The sequence below is a fragment of the Ambystoma mexicanum genome, chromosome 9 (assembly GCF_040938575.1).
Source record: "Ambystoma mexicanum isolate Mex_15411 chromosome 9, UKY_AmexF1_1, whole genome shotgun sequence".
NCBI lineage: Eukaryota > Metazoa > Chordata > Amphibia > Caudata > Ambystomatidae > Ambystoma > Ambystoma mexicanum.
In genome coordinates this window covers 790,691,169-790,714,021 of record NC_090931.1, presented here as the reverse complement: position 1 = coordinate 790,714,021, position 22,853 = coordinate 790,691,169, and the positions used below count along the sequence as shown (strand labels likewise).

The following is a 22,853-nucleotide window of genomic DNA, read 5'->3' as shown; positions in this document are numbered from 1 at the left end:
ATGTCTTCCCTGTGGAAGCGGATCGATTTGATAGCCTTCAATCCTAACCACCTCCCCCCAACAAAAAAGGTTAATTAAAATCGCATTCAAGTAAGATTGAAGTGATTTGTTCTCTTACACACTGGAGCCAAGCGTTTGGCTTTTTGCTTTGCTCCATATCCATCTCACTCGGACAACTCCTATGTGCCTTTATATTGGGAGGCACTGTATCTTTTACACTTCGGTTTGACTCAAAGTACACAAAACACTTGGGTGCAGTAGAGCGTTGGAGCCTAGTTGCGCTCTGACTGGTTTTTGTTTTTTAAAAATCAGTCTGAGCACATTCCATGAAGATGTCGTGCATTACTAAGGGCAATATGGAGGACACAACCACTCCTGTTGGGAATAGGCTAACTGAGGTCTTGGCCGGGAGTGCCAACAGAAGAAAGTGACTACAGGACTCAAACACATGAGCTCTTAATGATGGTCACATGGAAATAATGTCAGAGGGCCAGGACAAACAAGGAGACCTTAGCTTCAGGGATACCGAGTTGCAGTCTGATCACACTGATTTGGAAACTGTGCTGTCCATGCAATTTGATGCAGAGAAAGAGGAAAGGCTCCTAAAATCTTCTGCACAGGCTTTTCTGGAATTGGGGATAGCAGGATTGAGCAATTTGATAACATTGAACCTATGTGGAATGCAGTTAAGAGAGAAATTGCACTTTAAAAAATGAACACCTTGCCATGACTTTTGCATTTGGCTTGATTTTTTAAATACATCTGCACAATATGTGCTTTCTGGTCAAATGGATAATGCATGTCAAACCTATTTGTTTCCTAATCTGAACCTGGTTAATATGAGTTGCCAAACCAGTCAGTTTGTGCATGGCAAACCGGTACATATTTCCAATCAATCACAGTCAGTGGACCCAGTGAAGCATTGCTTAGAGGCTGAGGAGAAAACTTGTCAGACGAGCTGGATGCCTTGAATATATTGAAATTTAAAGGAGGATGAGGTTAAGCAGCCTTACCTTGATTCCTCCGTTCCTTTCATGAGTGTGGTAGCCGAAATGCAAATACACTCCCATACAGTCTGCTCTTCTATGGCCGTAGAAGATCCAAGCCTGATGTTATCTTTGAGTGACCAATATAATAAAAGTAAAATCAACTCCAGGACCACTGTGAGGGTACGACTTGATAAAACACAGACGCCCCATATCTCAGACAAGGTTTTAAGACTATCTGTTTTTGACCAGAGAAACTTTATTATTGTAAATGTTAGAACTCCAATAGGCTTTGAACCCAAAAAAGCTCTCAGGAACAAGGTCATGGCCCAGCCATTATACGAATTACAGACTTTAAGGTTCTACAGAGAATTAAGATTAATGGTGTTGAGATGTGACTAGGGACAGCATATTGGTGGGCTGTGGGCGTAGTAATCTGCTGCTGTTTTTAGCAACAACTTCACTAATGTGCCATCTGAACTGAAGTTGATTGTAAATACCACCTTATGAATTCCCATCGCTAGAAGAGCCGACACTGCTGGGTTCCAATTTAAGATGTACGTTATCCTACGTACCTTTAAGTATTTTGTGCTTTGTTCTTTTTGTAGTTTGTTTTGTTAGCGCCTTTATGCCTCTTGGACAATACTGCACTATATAAACTATAAAGCTAGTATTGAAAGTGGTTAGGCTAAGTCCAACATATGCTGCGCAATTAACTTATTTCAGATTGTGGAATAAGAATGTGTTTATCCATGCAGGGTAAAGAATTTGCAATCACAATTTGTTCCAAGTCTTACCAATGTTTGCAGAACAGCCATCATTACTAATGGGTTTTGCAGAAAATTGACTTATCTATCCTGCATTAACCAAGCTGACACTATATACATGTAGATTTGGTACACATTTATCTATTGTCAGAACATTACATTGTGTGGTCAAAACAAAGACTTTGTAACCTTATGCATAATCCTCTGAACAATGAATTAAAAAAAAGATCACAATTAAATTGCTTTGCACTATAGGATTACCATACGAAAAAGACCAAGATGAAAAAATGTTTACAAGGAAAAGTAATACACACCTCATACTCATCAAATATCTGTCGATGATGAAAGTAAGCATGTGAAAATATTCTGTAAATCCTCCTGCATACTGATCCTAGTTTAGCTACTGAAGATTCTTTTATGCTAACCCTGAAAAAATAGAGAGCATTGTAAATTACAATGCAAAACATATTCATCAATTTGCAGCAGTTCCAAAAATTGCATTTTAAGATGGAATCGCAAGGGGAGATCAGAAAATGAGATCATCTTGTATTATAGAAACATTCTCTACTTTAACAATGCAGATGCCTCCTAGTTCTATCCTGGGTCTGGTAGATGGCCAGAAACAAAAGGCTCAGACATAAATTACAAAAGATTTATTAGCGATCGAGAATGGTGCTTGGGCAAAACTATAAACCGTTGGGCATAAAAGCCCAACAGAAATGTCAGGAGAGCTTCCTTCAGACTCTTTTTCCCAGGTTCCCCTTCTCAGGTTAGGAAGAAGAAAAAGAAAAAAAAAACCCAGCAAAGTCTCTTCACACCAAAACAGACAAAGGGCCAGATAAGGAGTTTGGAGGTAGTAACAATTGCAAAACTGGCAAACTTTACAGCATGCAGTAAATACCGTATATGCAGTGATAATGTTGTGTCCAAAATAGCCGCCTGCGTTGAAAATGGCCGCCAGGTGGCGACATTTCCCTACAAATGCACCCTCTAGACTAACACTTTCCCCAAATATTCTGGGATTGAGGCAGTATATAATTATACCCATCCTAGTATACTTGGGGAAAGAATTCTAGGGGTCATGGGAAAAGAGAAAAAAAAAAACCTGCCGACTGTTTTAAGGCAACATTATTACATGGAAACGTAAATACAGGGTCCCAGGCAGGCCTCAATGATTCCAAGTCAGGCACACCCTTCCATTAATCCCCATTCTGAGTCCTATAGGACTCCATGGGGACAGAGTTTTACTTCATGTGGTAAATACTGCATGCAGCCTGCGCACACAAAAGTAGGCGTTTAAACAGTTTCAGTAATGGTGCAGTAAAACATCTGCTAATGGTAATTACCAGATATTTTACCACCAGCGCCAAACCGATAATCGGGACCAGAGTCTTCAGATTTCTCAGTACCTGGGAACTATATTGTCTAGGCCAGTCCTCCATTTGGTTTATATCGACATCTACACACTTCTTCTCCACCTCAGCTGGAAGTTAAGTGGTCTGTGGTAGGTGAAATGGAACCGACCGTGCAGAACATAAATCATACAGAGATGCTGGTGTCCCACGTCAAGAAAACAAAGGGTCAAGATCCGAGCATCTCCAAGAATCCAGAATGTGCACCAGGGAAGTGTATCAGGGGGGTTGGTGTCATGGGGTGTAGGAGTAAAGGGTGGGACGGGAAGAGGTTACCAGTTCATCTCTTAGCGCCTAGTCGTGATGCCATGGATAATCCCAGTGCCCTGGCCTCCCCCTCGCTTGCTTCTTCCTCCCAATACTATTCTAGATCCCACGCCTTGTTCTCCCGCACTCTTAGCTTTGTCCCTGCTCACACTCCCTATTCCACCCCTCGATTGGAAGCTGTACAAACCTCCTGCTTCTAAGGTCGAAGCATTCTTCCCGATATTGTTACCAGTCATCTGTGTGCCTCCCAAACATGCTGCTCTTGCTCTCCTTCACTGCTTCGAGTGTTAGGAAAGATGTCTCTATTGGCAACTTTCCCCTCCATAGTTTCGATGGACCCTCAATCTTTTTTGCTTAAACCTGTACTGACTGAGGGGAAATAAAGCCTTCAGCTTCACTTCCGGTGCCATTTGCTCATTTGTTAAAGGGAAACTGATCCGTCCTTCAGACTCAGTACTGGGAAACTGCTCCCCTTTTATCTTTCTGTAACTTTTTTAAATTGCACACTTGATCTTATAATGGGGATACTTTTGTATCGCCCTAGCCTTTTACGCTTGGGATTTTTGGATACTTTTATGTGCCTAAAGACAAGCGGGTGGCAGCAGATAAATAACTTACCGCAGGTAACGTTATTTCGATTGGATGTTCCTCCCACGTATTCCTCATCTTATAATTATCTCTCCAGCTGGTTTGGAATTTCTTTTAACAGGGGGCGCTGTGTGCCGTCTCGTCAAGGATGTGTCCCTCGAGGGCCTCCGTTTGACTGTCGACATCAGTTTAAGTAGCGCACGCAGCGCCCTTTGGCTTCAGTTCCGTTTTTCCCCCCTCCTGAAGAGGAATTACCAGGCGTACCATAGACTGTCGGCTCCAAGAAAGCGTAAAGTGTAAGAACACGTAAATCTACGGCAGGGTAGGGTGGAAGGGGCGATGAGGAATACATGGGAGGAACATCCAATCTTAAGAAAGTTACCATGGGTAAGTAACTTGTTCTTCGAATGGATTGTGTCCTCTCACGTATTCCTCATCTTATGAGAAGCCTCCAAAAGAAAAAAAATACTTTGGTGGTGGGAGTACAAATTATATTTTGTTTGAACTGTTGTCACGGACCGGATGAAGGACCGCTTTTGCAAATTGTCCTTCCTGACTGGAAGATGAATCCAGGCAGTTATGCCTCACAAATGTGTGAATAAACAACAAGCGGCCGCTGAACAAATGTCTGATTGGGACACCTCTCTGAAGAGCAGCAGAGGTTGGAATGTGCTCAAGCCTTCAGCGGGTCTTTGCCCACTAACCTGTAACATTCCCCAATAGCCAGGATGATCCATCTGAATAGGGTTTGTTTTCTAACAGCTAAACACAATTTAGGGCCTGTATAGCCAATGAATAATTGGTAATTTTGACGAAATTTAGACATCCTTGAAATAGAGCCATTTTTGGGTCCAGCCTATGTATTCTTTCCTCCACCTTTCCAGGATGAGGTGGTCGATAGAAAGTTGGCAAAATGATCTTTTGCGACAATTGAAAGTCTGAGACAATTTAGGTAGAAAATATGGTTTCATCCGGAGAAGAACCTGTATTTATAGAAAACTGTATGCAGGGGTTTACAGGAAAGTGCCTGCAATTCGCTTACCATGCGGGCTAAAGTTATTGCAATTAGCAAAACAGTTTAAGGTTAGCAGTCTCAATGGGCATGCGTGTATAGGCTCAAAAGGAATGTATGTTAAAATGTTAACACCAGGTTAAGATCCCATACAGGGAATTTGAAAGAAACTGGTGGAAATGCATTAGTAAGACCCTTTAGGAATTCAACAATCCGAGGGATTTTAAAATATGAATCCTGCTCTGAAGAGCGCTTGTAAATAGATTGCGCCGCCAGGTTAATTGTTCCAATCTGGAGCCTAAGATTCGCCAAATGTAACAAAAAAGAAAGCACCATGGGACTGTCACATAGAAAGGTATCCACATTCTGATCCCTGCACCAGCTGCTGAAGTTGTTCCAACGGCAGGGGTACAAAGACTTGGTTGCTGGCCTTCTACGTCATCCAGGAAGTCCCAATCCTTGCATCTCGACTTCTCAGAAACCATGCGTGTAGGTTGAGAGTCTTGGCCTCTGGATGGAGAACCCAACCCTCCTTTCGCGAGAGAAGGTCCTCACTTTGTGGAAGATGTATTCGAGGGCAGATGGACAGGTCCAGAAAGTCCAGGTACCACGTCCTCCTGGCCCAATGCGGGGCAATTAGGATCATGGATTTCCTGAACTTTCTCAACCACATGAGGAATGACAGGTAATGGAGGAAACATGTACATGAGTGAAAATTCCCAATCCACTATGAACACGTCCCCTAGAGCTCCTCTTGGGGGAAATTCCCTGGAACAAAACAGTTCACACTTCTGGTTGACACTGGTCACAAACAGATTCACTTGAGGGGTTCCCAAAAGGGTGGGCAATCTCTTGAAGGACTTCCTGAGCTAGTTCCCACATGTGGAAGACTGCTGTGCCTGTGCACAGCATCCAACGCCATGCTCTCCTCTGCAGCTAGGTGAACTGCTGAAAGAGATTCCTTCTTGAATTGCCCAGGACCAGAGCTGCATTGCTTCTCTGCACAGTGGTAGTGGCCCTACACCACCTCTCTCTTTTTGGAGGCAGCACATGGCCACTGTTGTCTTCATTATCAGGACGTTCTTGCTCCTTACAGAGGCAGGAAGGCCATCAGCGCTAGCCTGATTGCCCTCAGCTCCAAAAAGGTTGATGTGTAGTTTGGACTCAGAGGGAGACGACGACTGCCGATTGTCAGTTTGTTGGCTTGGGCGCTCCATCCAGTGAGTGAGGCGTCCGTCCCTACAGTCATCTCCGGCCAGGGCTGCCAAAAAGATTTTCCTTTGAGAATGCTGTCTTTGCAAGCCCACCTCAGAAGGTCATGAGAGATTCTGCTCGAAACTTTCAGGTGGTCTGACATTCTGCCTGAGAATTGGGACCATTAAGTCCCGAGAGCCCATTGGGGGGGAGGGGGGGATCTCATTCTGAGCACAGCCTCTGGCACTAGAAGAATGCAGGATGACATGAGACCTAGCAGCCTAAAATAAACAAACAAATCAAATAATCGAAGGCCGGAAGACGCCGGGCACTCTGGAATTTGGTGACCATCTGCAGAATATGTGGAGCTCTCACCTCGGGTGGCGAGGCTCTCCCAGAGGAAGCATCTAGGACTGTTCCAATAAATTGCAGTCTTTGAGTTGGTATCATGCGGGACTTCTTGTAATCGAGGGAGAAGCTAAGTCTGTGAAGAGTGGCAGGTTACGCTGATCTGTTCCAGAGCCCGTTCGGGTTAACATGCCCTGATCGCCAATCGTCCAGGTAGGGGTAGAAGTGAATCAAGCCCCCCCCCCCGCCACCCGCCCTCCCTCCGGAGACTCGCTGCCACCACGGCCATCAACTAGGTGAAAACCCTTGGGCGGAGGTCAGCCAGAATGGAATAACCCGAAACTGATGAGAACCACCAACCCGGAACCTCAGGAACTCTGCTTGTGATGGATAGGCACATGAAATTAAGCATCCTGAAGGTCAAATTACACCATCCAGTCTTGGAGTTTTGAGAGCCTGAAGGATTTGGGAAAAGGTAACCATCTTGAACTTGTCCTTCCTGAGGAACTTGTTCAAGTTTCTTAAGTCCAAGACTAGTCTTAATCCTCAATCCTTTTTGGGAATTAAAAAATATGGGGAGTATCAAGCCATGTTCAGTTCCGCCACAGGTACTTGTTCTACAGCACCTTTCTCTAGCAGGGTCAAAATCTTCAGCACAAGGAGCGAATCCGGAACTTTGAAATAGTTGTACCACGGTGGATGATCCCGAGGCCTTTATTGAAATCAAGCCATGTTCAGTTCCGCCACAGGTACTTGTTCTACAGCACCTTTCTCTAGCAGGGTCAAAATCTTCAGCACAAGGCGCGAATCCGGAACTTTGAAATAGTTGTACCACGGTGGATGATCCCGAGGCCTTTATTGAAATGGAAGGCAGTAACCTTGGGCTACAGTTTCCAGTGCCCAAGCATCTGAAGTAATGGCTCGCCATTCTATCAGATGCTGAGTAAGTCTGCCTCCCACCAGGGTCTTGTGAGTCAAGGCCTCAGGGTGGTTCTGAGGTGGCTGAGGGTAAAATTGCTGCTGCTTTGTTTGGCTTAGCACCCCCCTCCCTCATCTACCACGAAGGAATTTCTCTAACCAGCTTGTCTTCTAATTGAGTAGAATGGAAAGGACTTTCTCCTCCAAGAAGATGAACTGGAGTAGGGGTGTTGAGGAGGTCTAATACATTGCTAAGGGATTTAGCTGCCGCTTTTGAGGTCTGCAGCTATTCCAAGCTCTCATGAGCTTTCCTGCCAAACAGCCTCGAGCCGTCAGGGCATATTGAGGAGCCGACTGCACATCTGGTGCTAATCCGTACTTCCTCAACCAAGCAAATCTGCGTAACACTGCTAGGTGCCATGGATCTGCTGATGCTGTCTGCAGTGTCCAGACCTGACTGGAGACATTCACCCATTGCCTCCTTACCATCCTCGATTGCCAGGAAGCTGTCTTTCTTCACCTTTCGGGGATCTGGTCAGCCGCCATAGCTACACAGTCCGACTGGGTAAACTTAAACCTTGACAAGGTCCAAGTTGCGTTAGTTGACTTTAATGCCATACTGCCTGCAGTAAATATTTTTCTTGCCCAGGCATCCACTCTCATCATCCCCATCAGAAGGGATAGAGGGGGTATACCGATTGCTTGGTAGATGTAGCGGCTTGAACCATCAAACCTTCTGGTGTTGGACGTTTTGTCAAGTACTCTGGGTCGCTGCTGGATGGCCTATATTCTCTAGCAAAAATTGTATTCACTGCAGCCGCAGTGTCTGGTGTCTCCCAATTTGCCGAGACCCTTTTCTGAGTTGCAGTAGGATGTGGCAAAATATTATATTTTTTGGGAACCCTGGTCCACAAGATCTGTCAGGTCATCCTGCTCAAGAGAAGGAGTAGGCCTGCTCCAACCTAAGAACCATCATCCTATATAAGGAGTCAGCATGGTCAGTAGGATCTGGTTTGCCAAATTCCAGTTTGGGAGAGGTATCTAAACCACTGGCTGACTGATCATACAAGTCTTTTAATCTAGATTCTTGGAGATTAATTCATCAGGCACATTACGGGTGCCACATTGTAACCCAAATGGTGGTGTTACCTGAAGGTTCATTATCTTCATAGATGGAGGTTAAAGACTTTTTAAAAAGCCTTGGACATGGATTTTAAAACCTTTTCCTGGACAACTTCGAAGTCAATTTAGACACAGGTGTCGAATGCTCCAAAGCTGTTAGCGAAGGTGTCGGCGGTCGACTTCTGCTTTTTTTTTTTTTTTTTTTAAAGGAACCCTCGATGGACTGGATTCCTGACTTGTTGAAGCGCTCAACTATTTCTCATCGGATCGAGGTGCATCTCGATCCTGTACCGGCTTATGGCTCGGTTTAGAAGATTTAGTCTTCAACGTCCCTTTGTCGTCTTCATGCAGCTCGACAGGGGCATGGGCTTTCTGCTTGTTCTTCGAATGGGTCTGTATGCATTCGTGAAGATTTTAAGCATTTCGTTACCAAATGCATCACATTTTGCTGGGGAGTCCGATTTAGGTGGACATTTGATTACCTCAGCCGAAGAATCAATAGAGGTCGAAAGGTGACCTGTGACGCCGTTTCTTGGGCCTTCTTCAAAGACAAAGAATGGCGTGATCCAACATCTCGATCTAGACCTTTTAGATTTTTTCTGTCGAGGAGAATCCCTCGACTCATCGGTCTTTCTCTTTGAGCTCTTCAAAGGAGACTTTAAGGCCACCTACCAACGCCAATTTACCTTTACGCTCCCTTAGAGCCTTTTCTGTCATTGCCCGATGGGAGTTACAGTCGGAGGTATGGTGACTGGTATCAAAGCACCCATCAGGTCCCCAGGTAACAGGAGACAATAGTCTAGGGACGCTAGGATGGCATTAGTAGTGGTAGCTGTCAGAGTGGTTTGGATGGTTGCAACTACAACTATCTTTAACAATGATATCAGCCAACTACTGTTGTCCCAGTTCAAGATGGAGTACTTCCTGCACCGCACCGATTGGTGACCTGGTGAGCTATTAGTCTGCACATGCAGGAATTCGACGCTGGGACCCAATAGTATATGATAGACATATGCGGTGGGGGTCGGTGATCAAAATAGTCAATCCACAGTCTTGGCACTCCTTAAAGCCTGTTTAAGGCGTTGATGGAGCAGACAGGGAAGACATGTTCGATGATCGAAAATGAAGTTCACTGAAGAGCCAAAATCGTGCCATAATTCTTTGAAGCCAAGTTTGACATGTGTTTGCTGGATGCAAGTCTAGTACAGGGCTCATAGTTAGTTAAGCCATTCTTCGGCACAAGGAAGTATGTTAAATAGATATCCTTGTTTGCCTTTCTGCAGTAGGGACCATTTCCTCTAGAAGAATTAACTCTTCTTTGAGGCAACATCTTAGATATTTTGGAGGATGGTTTAGGGGTTTCTCTAGAAACTTGATGGAGTAACCCCCTGCCACCGTGTATAACACATGGTGATCCCCCAACCCCCTCCCATACATGGGTTAACTGACAAATGCAGCCTCCGACTGAAGTTGCATGCGAGGGAACCTGAATCGGGGTGACATTTCTTAGAGGAAGGGGAGGCTCTGGCGGGGTCACTACCTCTACTTCTGGCTCTTTTATACTCTTTGAAAGTTGGAAAGGAGTGGGATTGTGCCTCTGGAGGTCTACTGGAGCTACAGAATTGGATTGATTCGGCCTCACAAAGACGTTACACTGCAAATGGGTTGGAGATCTCCCGATAATCATAGTCTGCAGCTCTGGAAAGGCACAGCACCTCAGGCGTCGGTTCAATTTGTAGATAGTCTGAAGGGCGGTTGGTCACACCAGCCAAAGGGAAGGAGTCGTCCGCCATGCTCCATGATCGTGTAACCTACCCCTCCCGGCCCGAATGAGAGGAGTCAGTTGTCACCGATAGGGAAGGCTCCAGTTGGGTGAAGGGGGGCTCCCACTGAAACATTCCCATCAACCAGCGAAGACCGGGCAATAGGAGCAGTCGTGTTGGGATCCTGTCTGACTGAGACCCAGTGTCCTGATCCTAATTGGCCGACAGGTGGAGCTGGAGTCGCCTCCTCTTGAGGAGAGCGTGCTGTACAGTGAGCACGCAGGAGGCCATCAGGCCCAGAATATGCAGGAACAACCATGCAGAGGTGGTTGAGTTGGCCAGAAAGTGCCCCTCCGCCTTGCAGAGGGACAGAAGCCTCAAGCTTAGGGAACACCTGCTGAACCCTAGTGTCCCAACGCAACACTAGGAAGACCAGATCGAAAGATGGACACAACTGACTTCCGCAGGTTGAGGGAGAACCTCATCTGATAAAGGATATCCGCCAATCTCTGGCAGGAGTGTAACACCCCCCTCGGGTGACCCCTTGTCCTCACTAGCCAGTCATCCAATAAAGGTACAGACACAAAATATGTAACACTTAATACACTTCAAAACACTGTTTCTCTAAATCAGACGATACCTATTGGGGATGGCACACAGACACTTCCTACACCCTCAGGTGACTTAAATAGTTAGGAACTGTGGACATCGATTTATCACTAGTACATTTAGAGCACTACTGGGCTTGGTGTAAAAGATAGAATAGAGGAATAAGACCAAGGTTAAATAATTCACAAACAGGTAAGTACTTTCTAAAACCTTCCAATGCAGAGCAAATTAACCCTTATCTAGGAGAAAGGCCAAGGCACAAAGTCAGAGGTAAAGAGGAGTCTCTCAGGGAGCCAGGACAGCCAATGAATTGCACAAGGTCAAGGGGAGCTGAAGATGATCTTTTGCAGGTATGTAAACAGTCTAGCAAAGTTTTTAGAAAGGTTTGTTGAAAATAGAACACTTGAAGGGCCACAAGCTGGGAGGCTTGTGAGGGTCCAAGCTTTAGCAACTCTGCAAGGTAATAAAGGCAGGTCTCAACAGAGCAAGCAAGGCTACACAACAAGAAGTACGTTCTTAGACTTTACAGTACCTCTGGTTAGAAGAAATGGTTCCAGCTGGCTTCTGATCCTGTACAGCTCTGCAGATCCTGTTCCTGAGCCTCAGTCGTGGGGACAAGAGGCAGAGGTCTGGGGACTCCTGCTCTGCAATGGCAAGGTCAGCGGCAGCAATGGGCAAACTTCGATTCAGCGGTTCTTCAGTGTTTAAGCTCCTCGCGTCTGACCACAACTGCGGTTCTCGGATTCCGCTTCAGACTTTCCTCGCATCTGGGATCCAGCACTCTGTTGAGGTGGCCAAGGCTTGGTCAGTCGTGCATCAAAAGACCGGAGGATCTTCCTAGCGCTTGGGTCCGACTTAAAAACAACGCACACAATCTGGTGTTCCTCTCCCTGGCACTTCGGTTCCAGCAGCAGCGCAGTGGAAGTACAGCCAGCTCCGAGAGGATGTCCAGACGGGCTTACTTGAGTTGATTGGTCCCACCAACTCAAGGGAGAAGTCGTCCTTGCAGGGCTTCTCTAGTCGAGACGAGTTTGAAGCTTCAGCACAGCAGCAGGGCTTCACCAGTCAAACCAATGGTCCAGGAGTTGCAGCAGGCGTCTTGCAAGTTCTTCTACGGATTCCTTTGTCCAGTGGTCGACTCTGCTTTCCAAGCCAAAAAGCCTCACCTTTTATGGTGGTTTCTCCCAATCATTCCAGCCTAGCTGCCAATTACACAGCAGGGTGGCACCTTGCCGGACAGCCAGCTGGCCAATCAACTTTGGGTGCTTTCCTGTAACCAAGGGGATTAAGCACAGGGGGTTTTGGGCACCTGCCTCACTTCCTGCCCCTGCCAGACATACTGGAGCCAGAGGCAGGCTTCACTTGTGAATCCCGCCAAAGACAAAACAAACAAAGGGACCAAACCTGGTTTGGCGCGCAGAGTAAATCTGAAGGACCTTTCCAACAAGAAATGGCAAAAAAAGAAGACTGGGGCCATTTTGACGAAATGGGCACCCATGGGTGCTTTACTGTGGCTGCAAATGCAGCCCGCGGTAACACAATGGTAGTAAAAAGTAAACCACTGCCACCAGCCATTAATTGTAGAAAGGGTAATATAAAATTGTTACCTGAGAAACTAAAGGGGATACTAAGTAACCCCACCAGAACCCTAGGGTAAGATCGTGTGTGCTGGGTCTAGAAAGTTACAATTGTAAGTAAAGTCAATTTCTCTTCACTGCTCCTGGAAACAGTTTCACCAAAAGAAGGTATTTAAACCTTTCGGAAAATCTAAATGACTTCCCTGTGCCACTGCCCTGAAGGTGCTGTGTGACACAATGTAAAGATGATGCCTATCGAGTTTGTCAAACTCCAAAGTCAAAAGAAACAGAATAAAATCACATTAAAATTACAGGAGAGATAAAAAGTCCTAAAGTCCAGCAAAAAGAGCTGGGGGTGTCTAAAGTAGAAGGGAATTGGCACATTTTTGAGAATTCTCCCTAACAATTGGTACATGCAGGTACGCATCCTTGAGGTCCAGGGAAAACATCCAGTCACCTGCCCACAGACTCTGCTGGGTGCGCGGGATTAATCATCTTGAAGTGTTCCAGCAGTAAAGACAGATTTAGGATTGGTCCAGGACAACCTTCAGGCCAGCCTTGTTATTCTTGGCTACTGCAAGATCCTGGGAATAGTACCCAGAGCCCCAGTCCGAAAGAGGAACCAATTCCAGCGCCTGAATCTCGAGAGAAAGGACCTCTAGTAAAACAGCCGGGGACCAGATCTAACGAAGAGGAGAGGATGGTAGAGGCAAAGGAAGAGGAAGACTGAAGCCTGTAGAGACTATGGATAGGATCCACAGGATGCTGAAAAGAAGCTTCCAAGTGTCCTGGAAAAGTCAAACTGCCCACCCCCTCGCCCCCACCGCAAGCTGTGCTCCCAACAGACGCCACTGCTTCTTGGCGTCAAGAGCCAGGGGCGCAGAAAATCCTGTGCCAAGTCCTCTGCTGCTTCCTCCTGTTGCTGGGTGACCGGTCAGGCCTCTGTGTACAGTGGTCCCAGAACCCCTTGAAGCCGGAGAAAGCTAGGGGTTTGAGCTCTGTCCTGCCCTGGGACAGAGGGAAGGATTTTTGCCCAGGTTTTGTCAGGATGGCCAAGCACTTGGCAGTGTTGAGTGGAGGTTTTCTTCTTAGTGAACTCTTCAGTTGACGAATGAACCAGGTCCACGCCCTTGAAGGGCAGATCCAGGATCAGCTCCGGCATGTCAGATGAAACCTAGTGGCGTGCATCCACGCAGTCCTCATATCCAGACCAAGGCACAACCCTCTGCTGTGTCTATGTGGGAGACCAAAGACTCCATGAGGTTCAGGAGGTCGGCAGAAATTCCCAGAGCTCCCGCCACAGCTTCTGGTTAGCCGTAGCCAAGAAGGTGTCTGCATTGGCTTGCTACAGATGCAGTACTGAGATGGAATAACAGAACTTTCCCAAAGATCCAAGGACCTTGTCCTCCTGGGAAAGACAACTGGAGGTGGCTCCGATGGAGGAAGACAAAGATGCTTCTCCCAGACCTTGGCACCACCTGCAGGACATCCTTCTGGAGAGGGATGTCAGACCAGATTGTGGTGCGCTTACCCAAGACCTCTGCTAGCACTCCTGGGGGAGTTTCCTCGGGCATAGGGGACCCCCCCTCCCAAGTACTCTGCCACGCCCTGAACGCAGTCATGAAAGGCATTAACGATGTTGAGGGTTCATCGTCCTGGGCGTCATCATTGTCATCGCCCTCACCCCCCTTTTATACAGACCGAGGGGAGTCTGTGCCCTGGGACACAGGTGCCGATGGGTTCCTCCCACCCCCTGGCGCCAAAAAGAATGCCAACGGATGTTGAAGGGGAGGCCTTGGTGGCACAGGAAGAGGTGGAGGGGTCTGAACAACCGGTAGGGCCTGGACCGGGGGAGGGATGGCTTTGGAACCAGCAGTGCTGGATTAATGGGAGGAGTACACAGAGGGGGCAGCCGGGGAGGCGCCACCTGCAGGATAACCTTCACAATATACTTCAGGAGCCCCTTCATCTGCGGGAAGCACTCCAAGCAGTCCTATGCTGCTGGGTGCCTAGAGGCCCGGCCCTCTGAGCCACTGGACCTTCTCTCCTGGTCAAAGCACAGAGGCGCCTGGGGCGTGTAGCTGCAAGACTGATGGGTAGGTGCATCCCTGAGGAGACCATATGCCTGTACCATACAATCCGCTGCCGCTTCCAGAGGGAAAGGGACTGGGATCATCTTGCAAAGCACATTTGATGTGTAAAAGCACAGGCAGGCCCCAAGTTGGATCCAAGATGGCCGCGGGCCAGGCCGGCTCTGCCACGTGCCTCTCCACCATTTTTAAGCCTTGCACCACACCCTGGGCAGGAGGGCGTGAAGGGCCTGAGCCACGAGAGGCCTCAGACATGTGAGGATACAGCAGAGCGGTGACTTCAGGTCACTCTGGTAGGCGCCAGGCCCTCAGCCGGCCGACCGGTAGTCGTAACGCCCCGACTCACTACCTCAGAGCCAGCTCCGGTAAGCTGGACGCCCTTGGCACATGTGCAGGATCGTGCCTGGGACAGACTCTTGGTGGAACTCAACGATCACTTACCCCCCCCCCCCAACCCCTGGGATAGAAGACTAACTTGAATGCCCTTTCCGAGGACAGTCCAGTAGGGCCCCTGACCCCATTGGCTTGGGAGCTGGTAGCCTTAGAGGCCTCGTTCCTGCCAGAACCTGAATCCGAGCAACCCCATAATCCATGGGAACCCCAGGGAAGGAGTTGCTGCGCTGTAGAGCCGTGTGTTAGGGAGAATTCCCAGAAATGTGCTCATTTCCCTTCACCTTAGAGACCCCCAGCAACTTTGCTGGATTTTGAGGACTTGTTTTTTTCCCCCAGGAGAGAGTGTGAGCCTTTTTCCCCAATCTCTCAAGTATTTTGATGCGTTTTTTACTCTCGTGTTCTTTGGTTATGGAGTTTTAGATAACCCCATAAGGCATCATCTTTTTATTGGTCACACAGCACCTTCAATGCAGTGGCACAGGGGTGTCCTTTGGACTCCCCAAGGTTTAGATACCTTCTCTGGGATGAACTACTGTTCCCCAGAGAATGTAAAGTTAAAATCGACTTTATTAGTCTTTTAAATTTATAGACCAAGCACAAACCATCTTCCTATATAGCGCGGGAGGGGTTTCTTAGTATCCCTATGTCTAAACACTTGTGTAGTTGTCAAAAGCTACCCTTTTCCATTGAAATGGCTGGTGGCAGTGGTTTTATAACTAACTACCATGATTTTTCCCGACCGCGAACACAGATAGCTAAAAATCGGGGCCACCATGTTTTTCAATATGGCACCCAAAACCCCTCTGTAAAAACAGACTCTGGTCATCTTTTTTCACTGTTTTTGTGGAAAGATTCTTCTGGTGTTTAACTCTGCATGCCAAACCAGGTTTGGTCCCTTTGTTCGTGAGCCTTTGGCGGGCTTCAGGACTGAAGTCTGCCAATGGCGTCCAAGTGTCTGGGGTGGGCAGGAAGTGAGGGAGGTGCCCGAAACGCCTTGTGCTTAGTCTCCTAGGAGACCCGAATGCACTCTGATGTGACTGGCTGGCTGACTGTCCGGCAAGGACAGCCACCCTGCTGGGTGAGTGGCAGCTAGGCTGGAATGAATGGGAGAAAACTGTTTTAAAGGCGAGTGTCCAGGACTGGAAGGCAGAGTCGACCACTGGAACGAAAGAACCGAAGAGGACGGCTGCTGCAACCACTGGACCGTTGGTTTGCCCGGTGAAGCTCTGCTGCAACCCTGAATTGCCAGATCTCCAATCGACAGAGAAGCTCCTTCAAGGACAGCTTCTCCCTTTGAGTTGGTGGGACCAATCAACTCAGCAAACACCTGGATACCATTCTCGGAGCTGGTTAAGGTTAACCAGGGGGAAGGACGCCAGTTTGTGTTTGGATGCCACAGTTACTTAAGCTGAAGTGACGCCATTTTGTTTGGTCCGACAACGATCCCGTGCAGTGCAGGAGTCCCATTTGAAATCAGTGAAGTGTCATTTGGCTCCTTTTTCAGGGGAGCGCAAACTTTTTTATAACTTAAGTTTGTTACTGTAGTATATTAGTGTTTAATTTTGAGTTGATTTCTACTAGTGAAAGGTTTCTAAATGACTGTAAATAAATATATGTATTTACTACCAAGAAACCTTGAGTGTAAGTGTTTACTGGAACCACTGTGATTGTGATACTTCTGTGTAACTTCTACTGCTCACATTCCCTCTTGAGATAAGCCTGGCTGCTCAGCTCGCTACCAAAAGTGTGTGGTACAGACTTATACCAAAGGTTGGTTTTTGCTAACACCTGTAGTCCTAATTGTGTGTGGTGTTCCAGAGGGTACTGCCTGCAATTCTGCTTAACACCGTGCTGAACAGAGGGCCTACCTTGTCTTTGACGAAAGGTCCTGGAGACAAAGTCCTTAAAGTGGGTGGAAGAGAAGTGTGGAAGATTTCCCTCCACCGTAACAGATTCTTCAATACCCCGTGACTGAGTGCGCTGCAAGACGAAAATTAGTCCCAGCTGTGGTCGAGCCCCAAACATTGAAGACATAGTTCATGGGGGTACTAGGCCGTGAATGCACAGTCGCATGAGTCACATCTCGTGAATCCTCCTGCAGCCGACATGCACCGGGGGAGTAGAGGCACTGAAGGGAAGTAAAATAAGATTGAAGAAAAAAAATAAATGGGGAGCAAGGAGAGCTTTAAAAATAAAATAAATAAATAAAAAAAAGCCTCTGCTGGCTGCCAGGTCTGCTGCTTTCCATGCGGGAAAAGGGACTGAAGTGAGGCGCCCGAAGGTGGGGCCTCAGAGGGGTATGCCCACGCCCGAGGACACTACACTAAATTTAGAGGGGAAGCTCGATTTTTCAATGCCAAAAGGTTCTGTGGTACTGTCCCCATGGAGGGGACGCCCACAAGGATGGAGGGAAGGGGACAGGACGTATGAGTGGAGGTGTGGGACAACAGACTGATGCAGAGATGGTAACATGAGAGGGAGCACGCCGACTAGGATGGGGGAAGAGAAAACGAGACACAAAAGGGAGAAAAGGGACTGGAGGGAGGATTCCCTCCCACCCCCAATGAGGAGATTGCACTATTAAAAAGCTAGTACAGAGGAGATTAAGGCCAGCGCCACAAGACCATTAGATTGAAAGCAAAGGGATCAGCAGGAGAGAGAGCGATAGAGACAACATGTAACTGGTAAGACCAAGTTCCAGATGGCCAGCTTGGTTCTAGCCCTATTCAGTTAAGACATGGGTAAATCAGGCTTGCACCAGATTTCTTTAAATGAATCCGGCCCTAAATGTTTAAATTACTTTTAAGCAAACAGTTTGTTAGCATTCTAATTCTTTAAGTAGTAAAGTCATGTTAGCAAGAAAAGAATGCAGTAACTGCCAGCCAATCTGAATTCTAGGCTTCAGGCACTGGTGCCGTTTAGCCCAGCATATCATTCGGATATGGCTCATGGCCAGTTTGTGTGTGGTACCTTGTTCCCCCACCCACATCCTATCAACACTGCCCTGCACAGCTTCCTAATGTTTTTCGTTTTGCTTGCAATATGCCAGTTCTAGAAAGGAGTAACAATGTCCCTTTTACTTGTACCATATGGTCACCCAGGTATTCTTGAAGCAATGGTAACCTGATTTTTTATGTAGATTTATTTTTCCCTTTTTTGCTTATCACATTATGTGCAGTGTGTGAACCAACAAAAAGTCTAACACTTGTTACCCAACCAGGTGCAAGAATAATACCCACAGCTCCTGTGAATAGTAGGCAGTCATGGTCTATGATCCTTCCTAATAAAACTTTGCCTTCAGATGGTGTCACACTTCCAGGGCAATACCACCAGGATTTCACACAGCAACGGGCATTACTGCTTTATTTCATTATTCAATTTAAAAGGCAATATTAGAGGCCCCAACAGAAAACTTTTTAAACTTTACCTGCTGGGGAAATATTTATTGCTATTCAGAAGACAAGCAGCACCATCCAGTGTGTGTCTAGTGTAGTCTATAGCAGGACACTAGAACGAACAAAACAAAAAGTTATAACTACATTGGTAAAATAAATCATGACCAAAGAGCCATTTGCCACATGATACATTTGTTAACACATTTCAGAGTTTTCAAATAAAACTCTGGCATAGGAAACGCTTAACAAAACAGTTTTATGCTTCATGTTTTCAGAATCAATGTGATAGGTTTGAATAAAATACCATGGGAGGTGTGGAGGAGCATCATTTCTTTGACAAATAAATAAAACTTAAAACGCTACCAGCCAATATACCTTTTGGTAAACTTTGCAAGACTGGTACAGGCAACCCCATCAAGTCAAACGTTACACACACATCAACTAATAGTAATAATGATAGGTAGGTTATCAACAAAAAAGTTTTTAAAAAAAGTTAAGACACAACTTAAGCAATATCTTTGTTGCACTAGATATTACATTATATTATATATTAATTATTACATATTAATAAGCACGTACGAATGGGTGACAACATAACCATGTTGTAATCCAACATACTGGGTCCCGAGCCACCCAAGTCCTTCAGATGTGGTACAGCATAACATGCTAGGGAAGTAAAAGTCACTTCACTGTACTTAAGTATATCCTGCTCCAGATTCGCAAAAGACACCACTGAACACTGTTATATAATTAATTCTGCAATTGTAGTGAGGAAGAGTAGGACGTTGTACCTAAGAAGAGAAAGGCCCCAATCCCTTTAAATAATTGTTTACTTCTTCTCCATGGGATCCTCCCCAGATTCATAACTTGTAAAACAGATTTCATAGCAGTGTTGCAAGTAGGAGGGACTAAGAAGCATCTTCATCTGAAGAGATTACACGTAGACGTGAAGAGCATCGGAATCCAGGCAGTAGTAGTTAGATGCAGACTAACTTTAATAATGCCATGTGTTAGGTGGGATAGATATTTCCACCACCCTTTGGAGAGGGATGTAAAACCATCAAACCTAATGGCAAAACTAGGTTAGTAGACTGGACATGGGCTTCATAATGGTAGCTATGACAGAGCAGTCAGGCTAAACTCGAGGGAGGGACGAAGACTGGGAGTGAACTATTTATTCATGTTAGTAACCACCAAAGAACACATTAAATTGCTATATTAAAAAATACTTTAAAATGCCTATACGGTTGGCTGTACACATAGTAAAACACAGTATGTATACAATCTGTAAAGGACAGAAGGCTCATACCCATTCCTAAACAAAGAAGGCCTAATTCCTGCAGGTAGGTGCAATACATATGGTGCTAACGAGTGGAAACAAAGAGGGAATCCTTGACAACAGTAAAAATGTATGAAGTCATGATCAGGCCCCAGAATGACCATCATTCATTTCCCTCACCTCTAGAACATAGTAGCATTAATGATACAAATGTACACTATACATTACATATAGCACCTTGAGGGAGGAAAGGGGTTTAACAATTGGGCAACAAAGCCAGAGGACCACCAACCATCAGGCCACAAGTAGAATTGTAGCCCCAGACCTTTACGGTCAGATTACAATCAGAAATACAGAAATACGAAAATAATCAGTTAAAACTGCACTAGCAATTTATTTTCATAGACTGTTGTGTAGGCTTCGCGGAATTGGTTTACCTACTCAACTGAAGAGAAATGCACACAACCACCAATGGCGACAAGTGACGACAAAAAAACAAAAAAAAAGTGCTTTCTGTAAAACATTGCATGTCACCATAAGACCACTTCATGTCTAGAACACTGCTGCCCCCCCAGATGCCATCCACGCAGACTGAAACTTATTTGACATTTACTGTATACAAAGGTTGTTAGCACTAAAAGTCAAATAAAAGTTTAAAACATCGCAGAATTTCATTGTGCTCGCCAGCAAGGTAGAGTACTATGCAAACGGTATTTGATCATCATAATATCTACTCAATTATGAGAGTGGTCAAGTAGATTTTGCAGGCCTGCAGTGGAACGCAGAAATTAAAAAAATGCATTTAAAAAATAAAATACAAAAAAACAGAAGAAATGGTCCAGAGACTTAATTCAGTTTACAGGCGAGTACCTTCCGAAGTACCTTTTAGGAGTTTTGAGAGTTGGAAAAGTTTCCCATAGGAATAAACAGGACGTCTGTAAGGACAGAAGTGGTTATGAGAAAATGTCAGCTAAGTCAGAGTTCTACCCCACAAGTGTAGACAGGACAGCAGCTAACCATCGGGGATGCCAGAGGAGACCCTCATGATGTTCCAGGTTTGAAACCCAGAAGCCCCAAAGAGAACAGAAACAAAAGCAGGATTTGGGCAAATGTTGACCAATGGCAAACCATGGTAGAAGGGGACCTGCAGAAACCCAAGAGCATGAAAGAAGGGGACTCCTGAGGTTAAGCTCGGAGCAACCCATCGGACCAAGGTACAAGAACGGTCTTTCTCCTAATAATCAATCACTGGTCTCTGGGTCATACTGCCCTCCACCTAAGCCCCTCCTCTGGCAGTCATCTTCAGATTTGGTAGCACGTAAAGTGGCAGTAGGACCAAGAGAAGAGCCACAGAGGGGTAGGAGGGAGGGTTTGCATGTGAATCCATGCCAGACCCATGCTGGAGAGCAACAGTTACAGGTAACTAACTTGTTCCTTCTCCAGCATGGGGTCTGGCATGGATTCACATGCTCATGAATACAATACATAGCAGTACACACATGCCCAACCACGGGAGGTGGCAAGGCTCAACATTAAGCATCTCTTACCCCCCTCACCGGGCCCACCTTCAGGCGAACAGGTTGCACAGCACTGCCTGGCCAACTCTGGACTCCTCCCTGGAATCCTGGTCGACGCAGTAGAATCTCGTGAAGGTGTGCGTCGACCTCCACGTAGCAGCCCTGCAGATGTCCAGCAAGGGCACACCAGACAAGAACGCCGTGTTAGCAGCGATCGCTCTGGTCGAATGGGCTTGGACGGCCGGGCAACGGTCGGTTTGCCAACAGATGACAGTGCATGATGCAGCCGGAGAACCGTCTGGAAATGGAAGTCTTCGAGAGGGCCTTCCCTTGGTTCACAGGTCCAAAGTTCACAAACAGCTGTGATGTCTTCCGAAAACTCTGTGTGGTCCACGTAGAACTTCAGCGCTCTAGCCACATCCAGCGAGTGCAAAGTCCTCTCGGCCGGCGACGAAGGCGACGGGAAGAAAACCGGTACCACCAAGGGCTCGTTGAGATGGAAGTCCGACTGCACCTTGGGCATGAAGGAGCGGTGCGTCCTCAGCACCACCCTCATCTCATGGAATGTCAGGTAGGGTGGTTTGCAGGAAAGGGCCTGGATCTCTCCCACTCGTCGTGCGGAGGCGATGGCCACAAGAAACACTGTCTTCCACGATAGGAACTTCAACGGTGCCGAATGCAGACGTTCGAATGGCGGCCCCATGAGCCTGCTCAGCACCACGTTATACGCTGACATGTCCAGAAAGTCCAGGAACCAGATCTGCCTCGGCCACGCCAGCGCGACTACGATCATCCTGCACTGGGACCGTCTGAGTTGGTTGATGAGTCACGGGAACGCATACAGGAACAGGCTGTCCCAGGGGAATGAGACGGCATCGCTGTTAGGGAGAATTCTCTGTTTAGGCTGAATTTCCTAACCTAGTGAGTCCCCCAGCAGCTTTGCTGGATTTTTGGGGTTTATTTTTTTCTCCTGCCAAGAGTGAGACTCTTTTACCCTCACTCTTGGACATGATTTGAGTGTGTTCCTTTGACTCTAGATGTGTTTAATGGGCTATGGGGTCTTTTACCCCATAGGGCTTCATGTGTTTTTGTGATGTGTGTTACACAGCACCCTCTACGCAGTAACACAGGGGTGTCATAGTGACCCCCCAGTATAGACTCCATAACCTGGGACCGACTACTGTCTCCCAGGGCATGTAAAGTCACCATTGACTTTACTAGTCTTGAATTCTGAACAGAACCAGTACAAACCATCATATTGTGGACGTACTGGTCGGGGCAATTCGATTGCCCCGGGGTCTGTTAGTCGAGGTGGCACGTCTCCCTCCCCCTTAATCGAGTTTTGGCTGGTGGCAGTGGATACTACTTTTTATATTCAACCGCAAATATTTCTCTATGGGATTTTCCCATTGTTCGAGGCTACTATCTTTATTTAATTACGATAGCCTCAAACATACCGCCGGTTTATTTAATTATTAATTCTCCGGTTGGTATTTTTTGCCAAAACTCGGTTCTAAAATGGCGTTTGTGTTCTCTTCTGCGACTCCAACCCAAGCCGAGCCCTTTGTTCCACTTTTTGGCGGGCTTCTCCACAGAAGCCCTCCAAAGTGGTGCCA

At 46.6% G+C, this 22,853-nt stretch overlaps 1 protein-coding gene across 2 annotated transcripts in view; it reads right to left on the bottom strand.

Annotated features, from left to right (window-relative positions):
- Positions 1–22,853, bottom strand: part of LOC138488613 (MOB-like protein phocein) — a 703,046-nt gene that overhangs the window by 76,479 nt on the left and 603,714 nt on the right. For both annotated transcript variants that reach the window (XM_069615737.1, XM_069615736.1), the window contains 2 exons: positions 18,474–18,553; positions 2,068–2,179 (listed from right to left, as the gene is read on the bottom strand). In XM_069615737.1, the coding sequence (XP_069471838.1) occupies positions 2,068–2,179; positions 18,474–18,553 (192 nt within the window). The remainder of the gene's footprint in view (positions 1–2,067; positions 2,180–18,473; positions 18,554–22,853) is intronic.